Source organism: Coturnix japonica, chromosome 1 (genome assembly GCF_054131305.1).
Source record: "Coturnix japonica strain WE chromosome 1, WE-NBRP24, whole genome shotgun sequence".
NCBI lineage: Eukaryota > Metazoa > Chordata > Aves > Galliformes > Phasianidae > Coturnix > Coturnix japonica.
Window position 1 is genome coordinate 121642823 of NC_140663.1, and position 12284 is coordinate 121655106.

General features: G+C 39.9%; 1 protein-coding gene across 8 annotated transcripts in view; it reads right to left on the reverse strand.

Annotated features, from left to right (window-relative positions):
- AFF3 (ALF transcription elongation factor 3) overlaps nucleotides 1-12284 on the reverse strand; it is a 305750-nt gene that overhangs the window by 243041 nt on the left and 50425 nt on the right. For all 8 annotated transcript variants that reach the window (XR_014941034.1, XR_014941035.1, XM_085533184.1 and 5 more), the window contains exon 3: nucleotides 9379-10179. Coding sequence is in view for 6 of the 8 variants with exons in the window: in XM_085533184.1 (XP_085389310.1) it covers nucleotides 9379-10179 (801 nt within the window). In the remaining 2 variants the exon portion in view is untranslated. The remainder of the gene's footprint in view (nucleotides 1-9378; nucleotides 10180-12284) is intronic.

Here is a 12284-nt window from a genome sequence, read left to right on the forward strand (position 1 = left end):
TCTGTATGAAGCAAGCTCAGCTTCTCTGGCATGCTGCTTTTAACTCACAAAATAATAAGGGTACCATATTTCACTACATGAGATTGTTATATATAAAATACAATTAAGAGATTTGGAACTGCATGAATATGTAATGTACACATTTCTTTACAGATGCATTTTTCTCCAGACAGGCCGGTGCCTGTTTCAATTTGGAAGCTATCCATTTTCATACAAAGTTAACCAAGAGTGACAGGAAATCAGACGCCTACGTTATTTATCTTTTCTGAACTTGGAAAAAAAAGAAAAAGAAAAAAAGAAAAACAACCAACAAAAACAAAACAATCTTCTGTTAATTACTTTTCTAGGAAGCTATTTTGTGGTACCATAGGGATAGATCTTCCCTATTCAGAAGTGCTACGGAAATGACAACTTTACGATGTGCAGGGCGAATAAAGTATGTTACATGCAGATATTTAAGGGTATATTTGTCTTCATTTATTGAAAGAGAATATGTGACCAACAATAAAGAATTGAACTGCCTCTGGCCTGGCTGGGTGCATTTACAACAATTACTGGAGGTCTGACCTTTTTAACCTTATACATCAAGCAGCACATATACGTTATTTATTTAGCTAGAATTAACAGTGATCTGTGAAGCTCTTTGTATTTGTCTTTGGTTCTCCTGCTCATCAGTCATAACTGACCCCAGTGAGCATGCACAGTGGTGGCAGTTTCATGTCACTCTAATTTATGAAAGACTGGAGAAACTACAGAACAGAGCCGTAAAATCTTTCCCATGGATACTTAAAAAAAAATCCTAAACCACCTTTATGTTCAGCATGACTCCTCGTAGACTGCTCTGAAGACAAAGAGAAAACAGAAATGCTCTACCTCATTATAATTACTGGGAAGGGGAACATGAGTCCCTGCAGCAGCAACAGGGCTTGGACTTCACACCTGACTGCACACCAACACAGTGCTCCAGTGTGGTACAACAGGAGCTCTGAGAAGAGCTCTGTCTGAGCACTGTGTCCATAATCAGAAATCTGCAGCAAGCCCATCACTGCTTTCTGCCATTCCCAAGCACTCCTTTGTTCAGGAGATATCAAGCAGATGGGGAGGAGATGCTTGGCCGAAACTTGATGCTGAGGAAAGCCTAGTGCTTGCAGCAACCACTAGGAAAGGACAGGTTCCTCCAATACCTCAGTACTCTCACAGAACTTCAGAGCGATCCATGGTAATGGTGTCAAAGGTGGGGAAGTGGGAGCAGTGCCACTGAGCAATACACTGCTTTGTTTCTGTCAGGGAGGATTTTTATTACATCCAGTTACCATCATCATGAGCATTACTGATGGATTCAAGGAAAAGATGGAAATCAGACAAAATGTGCCACGGAAATCTGGCTTTGCAGTTCTAGAAATCTCATTTCCTTCATCAATATCTTTATTGCTTACCAAAAGGAACTAAAGAAGCACTTATATGGGGTTATGGCCGTGTTTATGCACGCACTCTTGTACCAACTCCAGATAAACCGAACCATACCATCAGATGGAAGAAATAAAAGAAGCAAAAGAAACACTTTGATTGCAGTGAAGCACTGAGCTATAAAAGGCTCATGATCTTCTTGATCATCTTTTGAAAAGATGATCTACTTGATCATCTTTTGAAAAGTTTGGAAGACCAGTTTTATTGAAGGGAGGATCTCACTTCAGAGAGACCTCAATGAGATGCCCACAATATTTACTCAGTAATTAGAAAAGGAAAAAGAAAAACAAAACAAAACCTTGGGAAAAGCTTGCAAAAAAGGCAGGTGTGTACATTAAGGAATTCTCTTGACAATCATAAGTTTGCATCCAGTTCCAAGAGATTTTTCTCTGATGATATCCAATCCCACTGGTTAAAAATGATGAGGAACAACAAGAGATTCACCATAGCAACAAATGTGTAGTGCATACCATATGGAAAACAATGCACACAGGAAATTTTAGGCTCTAAGTAAATCAATTCCATGTTTTCAGAATGTATAGGTAAGTTTAGCTGCTGCTTTCCTAAAAATAAATAAAAGTAAAAAAAAAAAGAAAAAAGATTATGTTATTTAATTCAAAAGGGAAATGAAACTGAGGGAAAGCAGGCAGCTCTAGAACTAAAGTAAAGGTATTTAAACAGCATTTTTCTTCTACAAAAACTACTGTGGAAGAATAATTAGAAAAATTAAGCCCACTGTGTTCAATGAACTGTCTGCACACAGACTTACTCTGTGCCTTTGTGACTGCAGATTGCTAGAAGGGGAGAGGCTTGTACCACAATTTAAGAAGTATATGGAAAATCCATCTTTGCACATTGTGGTCTCCACTGTTTTTGTTGAGACTGTTTCAAACACCACTCTGTCTATTTAATACATTCTATGCACAGCCCTCCCACGGACTCACTCGAAGGTCCTGAATAACCTACGGCTAGCAGGGATCTTTGCACCACACTGCTCTTGTTGTCCAGTTCTTCCTGTCTAACGTGGGAAAACATCCTTTATTTGTGGGGAAGGTCAGTGGTAACATTACAGGGATGAATTGAGCTGTGTCTTCTGGTAAATGTGGCTTGCTAGCTTTTTCCCATGAACATCTTGGAAAGAAAACAGAGTACTCAAGTGCTATGATTGCTAACTGGCTTACCAAGCACTACAATTCTTCAATAAAGCTGATAAATAGTAAAAAAAGTATCAACACCCTTAATTCTGTTCCCATGTCTCCAGCCTCTCCAGGTAAGTCCACAGTATCAGAAAAATTCTGGATTATTATTTTTTTTTTCTTTAAACCTCTCCTTTCTTTTTTATTTTTATCTAAAAGCATCTTCAGCTGCTCCTCTCCTTTCACTTCTGCCTTCCTGGGTCAGAACCAACACCCTGTGAATTTGAGAAAAAAAAGCCAGAATTCAGCTCCTGCCTCAATCATCCTCCTGCAGCAGTCCAGCAGGATCTGTCACATCAGGGGGAGGACAGTGTCCTGCCTTTGAGGAAAGGGTTTATGCAGATCTCTCCTAAACCCTCTTCCTTCCTTGAGAAACTCAGTCTCATAGTGTAGGCTGGGATATGTGGTATTTCCAAAGGAAACCTGCACTCATCAGTACCATCTTCTCTGCTTAGTCTACACTGGAGCTTTTCTTGCCAAATGAGATGGAACTGCACTTATTTTTTAACACGTGCACTTCCAGTTTTAAGCATGGACCTGCTTGTTACACACGCTATACACCAAGGTTCTCCTTAAAAGAATGTGATTTTGAACAAACTGTTGGCACTAAGTCCACATTTAGGTGTTTTTGTTGTTTTATTTTCCCTCAAAGTGGGAAGAAGGGGAGAAAAGAGTCAGGGGTTGTTTTTGCTTTCCATTAATGCACAGGGGTAGAACTGATAGGAAAGAAAAAAAATTGCAGATCTAAGGAACACTTGCCAGTGTGTGTGGCAGATGCTGATAGCTATATATAGTCAGTCCAATGAGAATGAATGCAGAGTATCTATGCGGGCAAGCAGGAATTTGCCAGAGTAAGGTTAGGGCAAAAATGAAAAAAAAAATAAAAAAATTCAACATTTAATCTACTGTGCATTACTACTCCTGCAGAAGAAGTTGTGTAAGTACTCCATGAAATGGAATAAGAATGTGTCCTCATGATGACCTTATCTAAATTTCACATAAACGTGCTCCCAAATTTAACAGAACATAATCTTTTCTTTTTAATGTTAGACTGCTACTCATTCCTGAACACAGCCTCAATTTCCTTCCTTCGTAACCCTGATGCAGCTCTCAAGATGAAATTCAAAAACAGAGCTCAGATATAAAGAATATGATTTGCCATCTTATGCTTTTCTTATTGTCTCATTTGTAAGAAAATTTTAGAAATGAGAGGCACATGGTTGCTTTTCTTGCTTCTTTTTCCCTATATATTTCTTTTCCCTTCTATTCAGTGCAGTGGCTTTTTACCTACAGCAGTATAGTCCTAAGTAGTTCAAAATGTGAAATAGCAGTACTTGAGATGACGGCTATCATTTATACAGAGCAATATGATAATTTTGGAAGGACCGGGAGGTTGGGTCTGGATTCTAATTAACACTGATGAACCTGGTTCCTAAGGATTAAATTCCCAAATGAGTAACCACTACCTTTCTACACACAGGTCTATCCAAGTTATTCTCATTAAAACAATTTAAAAAAAAATTATAAGCTTCAGCCTGTGTCAAGATACTCAAGGCTTTCCAAAACTGATTAAAAATATCAAATGAGGTATTGAACTACATTAAAAATCGACCTTTTTAATGTATTGAAAATGGTCTATAATTTGTATTCAAGTGCTCTTATTTCCAGTGAATAATAATTGTATTGCAGCCAACTCTGTGCCCTGTTTCTCTGAAAATCTCAAGGGATGTAGAGAAAAGGATTTTGTATTGTGCTGAAGACACATGCTCTGCATGGCACTGCTCCTTACTCCTCAGTTCTTACATGGGGCTTTGTTGTATTATGTGTTTATTTTTCCACCGATGTCTCCTTCAAACTGGTAAATGCAAATCAAAGCGCACAGCTATGAGATATACCAATAGGCTCTGTTAAGTGCTGTAAGCTAAATGCACTTTCACGGAAGCAGAAGACTCAGTCTACATGCATTAGAAAAGTGGACTTGCAAATGAGGAGATTTATGGCAATATATTCCTGTTTCCTGGTTTTCTCTGCCTGTGGAACTTGAAGCCACCTGTAGCCACGTAATGTTCAAAATAAAACTGAAATGTCACACAGAAGTGCATATCACTACATTTGACCCTTAAAAGAAAAGAAAATATAGTTTGCAGAAATTGGGAAAACAGTTGTTTCTTACCACTCACCTCTCTACTTAGTCAGGCTTGGCAGTTTCTTCCCTGTCTCCTGCCCCATAATTTTCCCTCAATTGTATCTCACCTTCTACCTCACACGTATGCCCTGCACTCACATCTCGCTTCCTCAATGTGCAGGAAAGTTCTTGAAGTCCAGCTTTCAGTTCAGTTAAGTAGCCACAGAACTTGTTTAGACCAAGTTATATTGAATAGGTTTTGGACCATGGAAATATTATGTACATGTTTTAAGAACTGAAAGTATAAAACAAAAATTCAATGACAAAACTAGGCTGGAAGACAGACAGCTAGGACTATGAAAATGACACAGAGGGTGTTGATCATTGGCGTTAAGTCTTGTTGGAGATCAGTTCCTAATGGCTTACCCTCCAGTCAGTACTGAAGCCAACACCACTTAGCATCTTCATTAAGAACCAGGATGATGGGTCTTAGGGTAGCCTCAGCAAGTTTGTAGATGATGTAAAATTGGGAAAAGTGGTTGATAAACCAAAGGGTCGTGCTGCCATCCAAAGGAACATTGGCAGGCTGGAGAAATGCACTGATGGGAACTGTTTGAAGATCAACAAAGAAAAATGTAAAATCCTGACTCTACAAGGGAATCTCATGCACCAATATAGGCTGTCATCTAAATGAGTGGAATTTTTTTCTGTAGAGGAATACATGAAGAACCTCACAGACAACATGCTGACCATGAGCCTCAGATGCACTCATTCACCTGCCCCCCAGCAAAGACCAACGATACCCTGAGCTGCATTAGGAAAAGTGTAGCCTTCAAGGTAAGGGAGGTGATCCTTCCTCCCTTCTGAACACTGAGGCCATACCTGAAGTGCTGGAGCCAGTTCTGAGCTCCCCAGTACATGAAAGATATGTATGGACTTACTGGTGAGAATTTAGTGCAGGGCCACAATGATGGTAATGGGAGAGGAGTATCACTCATACAAGGAATGGCTGAGAAAGCTGGAACTGTTCAATCAGGTGAAGAGAAGATTCAAGGGGCTAGGAGCAGGGAAAAATCATCAGTATAAATATGGAGGTTGCTCTGAAAGTAATGCCTCCCATTTATTTCCAACACATACAAATAGCATAATAACATTATGTGATAGATCAAGTTCTCAGCTATAAAATTCTATTTTTCAACATAGTCACCACTGTCAGCTATGCATTTTCATCAGCGAGGAACAACAGCCTGCATGCTGTGCTCATGAAGATCTGTACCAGCAGAAGTGACCTGCTGATTCACAACTTCTATGACAGAGTCGTGGCTAGGAAAATGTTGCCCTTGCAGCCCCCTTTTCATTGGCCCAAACAGCTGGAAGTTAGGAATTGTCAACTCCGGACTATATGGTGCATGTGGTGGGACAATCTGGTCAAGACTGGCAATGTGTTCCATGGTCTTCAAACTGGTATGGGGCCTGGTATTACTGAGTTGCAAGAGAAAGGTTGTCTTCTTCTCTGTCCTGACTCCAGAAGTTTGAGCCTTCAGCTTAGAACTGCAATGTAACAGTCAGAGTCGATGGTTTGTTCAGGTTCCAGAAAATCCAAAAGGATCAGCCCTTTCCTATCCCAAAAGGTTGTGCACATCACTTTACCCACTGAGGGGTGCATCGTGAGCTTTTTCATCAATGGGGAATTCGTATGTCACCACTTCATGAACTACTGTCTTGACTCCAGTGCTTAGCAGTGACACTATGTCTTGTCACTGGTAATGATGCAAACCAGGAAACTGTCATCTTCAGCTATCTATTGGCTCAATAAGTCCTTACAAACTTGTATATGGTGTCCTTTCAATTCCTGTGTATTCACGGGACCCACCTGGCACAAACTGCAATATAGTTTCCAATGCATTTAAGATGATATTCAGCTCTATACACAGTTTCACCTTTAACCCCATCCTGTGCAAGGGAAACCACATTTTGTCTGCAGAGGTTCAAAAGACTGTGACAGCTTATGTGGTGAGAGTAGCTTAAAACTTATATCCCTAATAAAGGACAGTGGCCTTCTGATACAAAGGAGGAGTTGCATGAGTTTGAGAGCAGAAATTTAAAGAACACATGGAAATTTTTACAAAACCTTATCAGAAGATGTACGATAAAGATAGGAAGAATGGAAAGATATTTTGAAACAAAAATAAGTACTACTGAAAATTAAAGGAAGAACAGGTTAGGCAACAACAACTAAACCAAACTACACTAAAATAAAATGAAATAAAAATCACTTTTAGTCAATACTTCTCCCTGCAGCAATATCAGTGGGTTACCATTTTCATCGTGTGCCACTTGGGTTGGAAAATGTTAGAACAAAGGAAATGTCAAGATAAAGGAAAAAAAATGTTGGGTGCTTTTATTGTCAGTACACTCAGCCCTCAAATATGAGATCTAAGCATTGCCTTTTATTAGCTCCAGTTACAAACACCAACACCACCCATAACACCTACCATCTTCTTCTGAGCAATACGTCTATCATTTTTATCAGCACTTCACCTCTTTTTCTTAACTTACGAGACAGTGCTTTTTATCCACTTCCTTTAACTTCAGCTAAATGCTTATGTTATCACACACTATTTCAAAACCTGTGAGAGCTGGTGAACACTATAGTAGTTACTTCGCAGTCCGGAGGCCCTGGTTTCAAATCCCCCCTGTGGCACAAGTGGTACAAGTGCCGCTCTGCTACACAGGAGGCTCGAATCCTGGGGGGTTGGACTCGATGATCTCTAAGGTCCCTTCCAACCCGCATGAGACTATGATACTATGATAGCCTACATTGCCACGAGTATCTAAGCAAGTTTGTTTAAGCCATCTCAAATACATCTATGTCTAGAAACTGCAGTATAAATTTACCCTTAAGCATCATTATGGATTACGTACAACAAGTGAAACAAGTGAAAGCTTTCTTTCCTACTGAGGTAGGCAAATCTGGAATGCAAATGGAAAATTCTGAATTTCAGACAAACAAATGATTGCCTATCAAAATCCCTTTCCAAAGTAGTCACTAGGGTATTGCATACATGTAAAGGGAGAAAATTTGTAAGATTCAGACAACTGCCACAGGCATCTTTAATTCTAACAATACTTCTTAGTTGCAGATAGTGGCAAGTGAGAAGTCTGAAGGAGGTAATAATAGCTAAATGGATATTAGCATATGCCATTACCTGATCTATCTGCACAATTACAGCAATCTGTGAATGCTAAATTTGCTTATCAAATCTGACTTAAGTGCCTAAAACAACCCCTTTTCAGTAACAACATATCTCTTCAGAATTGTTTGGAACTGATGGAACTTAAACTTGGAGAAAAACCACATGGGTATAATGTCTACAGGAACTGAGAGAAGTAATTGCTTCCAGAGAGACTTCTTTTCTCAACCAAACTGAAGAGGGAATACGGCAGTCAACTCCATTTCTGAAAAGCAGGCATTAAGAGGCCAGAGAGCTATACCAAAAATTAGAGTTTTCCTCTCCTTTAGCAGTGCCAGAAAAATTTAAAAAACTGACTAAAAAACATTTCAAGGTTCACCACAGTCATCAAATAAGAGTAAACATTCAGTATCTCTTCTCTGAGATGCTATCAGTGATTCAGCCAAATAGAATCGTTCAGTTCCATAAACACTATAAATTGTTTAAACCGATGGAGCTCTACCACTTTTCACAAGAGGATGTGACCACCTTTGTACAAATGTACAGGTCTCTCAATATACCCATGAATGGAAAAAAAAAACCACCACAAAACAGTCTTCGTTCTCCCAAAAACAACCATTCCCTACCAACCCATGAAAAACAAAACAGAAAATCACATAATACACAAGTGCCAAAACGAAGTGTCCTGCTGTAGCCAATGGAATGAGAAATAAACAAACATAAAGTAAGTCCTAGCAGATACCTTTCACATCTACTGCTAATAACAGAAATGTTGCCTAGAAGTTCTTTCGGACATGTTCTCACCTTTATAGCAAGATTGGTTTTTATAGGCTGTGTATATTTAGGGAGAAAACCTTAGTCTTTTTGAAAATTGGTTCAAAAGAGAAAATTTTATGAATGAGAGTCTCATTGCTACATTTTCATCTATTCCACAGATCTCACATTGCTAACTATAATTTATTTAGACTGTAAAACTACTTTGACATCATTGAGGATGGCAGAACTACTTCTGATGCCAAGCACTTCATTTAATCACTGAGAAAAAAAGTCAACTGAGTATGAACACTGTGACATAATACACAAGCCTAGCTAAAAGATGAATTTAAAATATTCAGACATTACAAGTGGACATTCAGGAAAAATATTAAAAAAGAGTAATATATACTCTTAGAAAATGTGATGCTGAGGAGGTGTTATGAAGACATTTTGATGTTGAGATATCTTTACATTACTATGTGGTTGCTATTGGGGTGTCAATGTCAGCAAAGTAAAAAATAAATATAAAAACTAAGACATTAAAACTATGTAAAAAAGAGACAGATACGGTTTGCAGTTCTAAGTTGCTATCTATACATCTACTCAGGATAGGATTCATAAAAAGCATCAAAACACATACCTCTTCTTGCTTAGGAATGTTGAACTTTGTTATCTTTGACTTGGTCCTGGCCGAATCAGTCTTGTTAGAAGGCACTCCCCTGTACAACTTGGTCGTCTCTGTCAATAACTTCAGCTTTGGAGACTCATCAGGGGCCTGGTCTTGACCGTCCATTGGCCTTACATAAGCCGTTGGTTTCTGCTGAACCAGGCTGGGCTTTGAAGCAAGAGATGGTGGGAAGTTCTGGACACAGTGCCCACCACTGTGCTTTGAGGGCCTCTCCTGCACTTGAGCTCCTCCTTCTGAGCCACAGTTTAACTTAGCTGGCTGCTGAACTCTGCTGACACTGTCACCTAGTGTGGCCCTCAGTGAGCTTTGCTGGGCGGCATTGGAGGAGGAGGAGGAGGAGGTGGGACTGGATGCATAGCGTTTCAGTTTCTCCAGACTGGATTTTTGGCTTGCCAGTTTGAAGTCACCCTTGTGAGATTCCAGTGAGCGGTGTCCATGCTTACTGGCTCTCTGCTGACCCTCTGAAGCAGCATTGTGCCCAGCTTTCTGCCAGCCCATCGTGGTGCTTTTGCTCTGCTGCGCAGGTAGGGCTGCTGGTGCAGAAGTAGCGTTGGAAATGGAGGGAGGAGGTGGTGGTCTTGATTCTGCAATAAGAAGTTCATCGGGCTTGGAGAGAGCTGTCTGAGGAACCCCAGGTTTTGGAACCCCAACAAGGTGGCTCTGGTTTGATCGGTCAGTTAACAAATCTTTCATTTCATCGTAGTTGCCCAGTGTGTTCTGGATGCGATTAGAGAGCTCATCCCCTTTGTTAGTCTGCAAAACAAAAACTGAGTGTTCTACAACAGTCAACCTAAGACAAACAAAATTCCCTGCACGCTTCTGCTGAAATCTTTACTGAAGTAGCACTGTCTTATTCAGCAGCAGCGTTGAGGGATGAAATCGAAAATCCTTATTGTCTCTGAAGATACTTGTCAACATCTTAAATCTACCCTGAACTGGAAAAGCTATAAAGGGCCTTGGAGTATATAAAAAAAGAAATCTATCACTGCTATCATGCTGTAGTTAAAATATATTACCTGGAAACTAGAAAATTTATTATTGCAACTACACAGAATGGTTTGGATTAAATCTGACCATGATAAAACTTTTCCTATAGCCCAGTGCAAGCTCTCCTTCAGCCATGAATTAAAATATTACAGCTCCTCATCTCCTTCTCTGCCACTTTAAGTTTCCACGTTGCAGCTGGGAAGACATGCAAGACCCAGTGTAAGCACTGAGTGAACTCTCCAGTCTAAGCCAGACAAATACCACAAGATGACCTGAAGGCAGCTCATGGGACAGTAGGAAAACTAGAGATCGTTACATCCTTGCGATGAATGTGCTCTGCTGAGATGTTCACTCCAGAACACTCTTGGGGAAAACAAGTGAGTAGAACTCCCCAAACTCTTGAAAATGCTCAGTATTTAATTTTGCAGCAGGGGGGACACTGTCAGCCTTTAAGATTCATCTGTTTTGTTTTGTTTCATTTTGAATCATCTGTTTAATTCCTTGCTTAGAAGGAAGAAGCTCCACAAAGAAATAAAATGAATGGGAAAAAAAAATACTGGAGGTTGAAAATTATTTCTTTAAGAAGTCACTGTAAGCAAAAGAGTATATCATTAGCATGTCTGCAGCAGAGATTTTTCTGAACCCTACCAAGAATCAGGTGTGTGATGTGCTTTGTCTTGTACTTTCAGAATAAGATAGTAATGAGACAGTGATGTTCTCCTTTCACTCTTCCAGAGATGGAGTCTCAATGGGGAAACACCCATGCTTCAGAAGGCCAAGCTTTCATCTCAAGATTCTCTCTTTAAGAGGGAAGCAGTAGCTTAGAGATGAAGGAAGGGAGTGGAAAACAACTCCTTAAAGTCATACAAAAATGTGAAGGATATAGTTGCAGTACCAATCACTCTGGAAATGTGGGGATTTTTTTTCAAGTATTCCAATAAAATTGAGGCATTGATTCACAGTCAGCAAGAAACTTAAGAAGGGGATGTTCCTTCACTTCACAATAATCACACAGATGTCCTAGAGAAGAGGAAACTACTGAAGAGGCTTCAAAAGTGGGAACCATCACGTATATCTAAAAGGAAAGTGTTGCAGATGCAATTAGTTGTCTAGTTCACAGCTTTAACTGGGGTAGGAAGTATGTTCGACTCAGGCAGAGTGAGAGGCACAGAAGGCATCTACATGGGAATGCTTGGTTGGTACTGTGGTAAAAACTGTACAGCTGACAATGGAAATCCTGGACTGCTCAGATTTATGGCTACCTGGAGTTGGGCTTATCAATCTTCAGGATGGTTGGAGATATATTCATATGTCTCCTGGATTCTGTGGCTACTACACTTAGGTATCTCCTTGACCAGAAAAATTATTTTCTGAAGGCACAGAGAAGTCTGCTTTTACCCAGGGGATCTCTTCTGTGTCCCCAGTGGTCTTTCAACTTCTGTAGTCATACAGAGATGCCTGATATTGAGAAATGCCAGATAACCACAGAAATAATTGCAGTTAACAGACTTAAAGCTTGTACTATGGAACAGGCTGTCAGCTGGTGGGTATTGTTTGTTCCTTCCAGGTACACTGGGGACATCCTGAGGGGAGGAGATTTTGTGCTGAGCTGAGGTCATCTGGAAGAGTTCACCTACATTCTCCTGGGAAACAGCTGGGACCTGAGGTAACTTGTTGGGAGCTATAGATGTTAAAGCTTTTCCTATTATTTGCTCTGAAATATTGCTGGCTTTATTTAATCACCCACATAGGGAAAACATAATCACAAAATTAGTAAGTAGGAAAAGCATTCTGTGCCAACATTCACAACCTACAGTGCTCTGATATTCTTCAGTGTAAGATGTATTCCTTCTTTTGAAGACTTGCAAGAT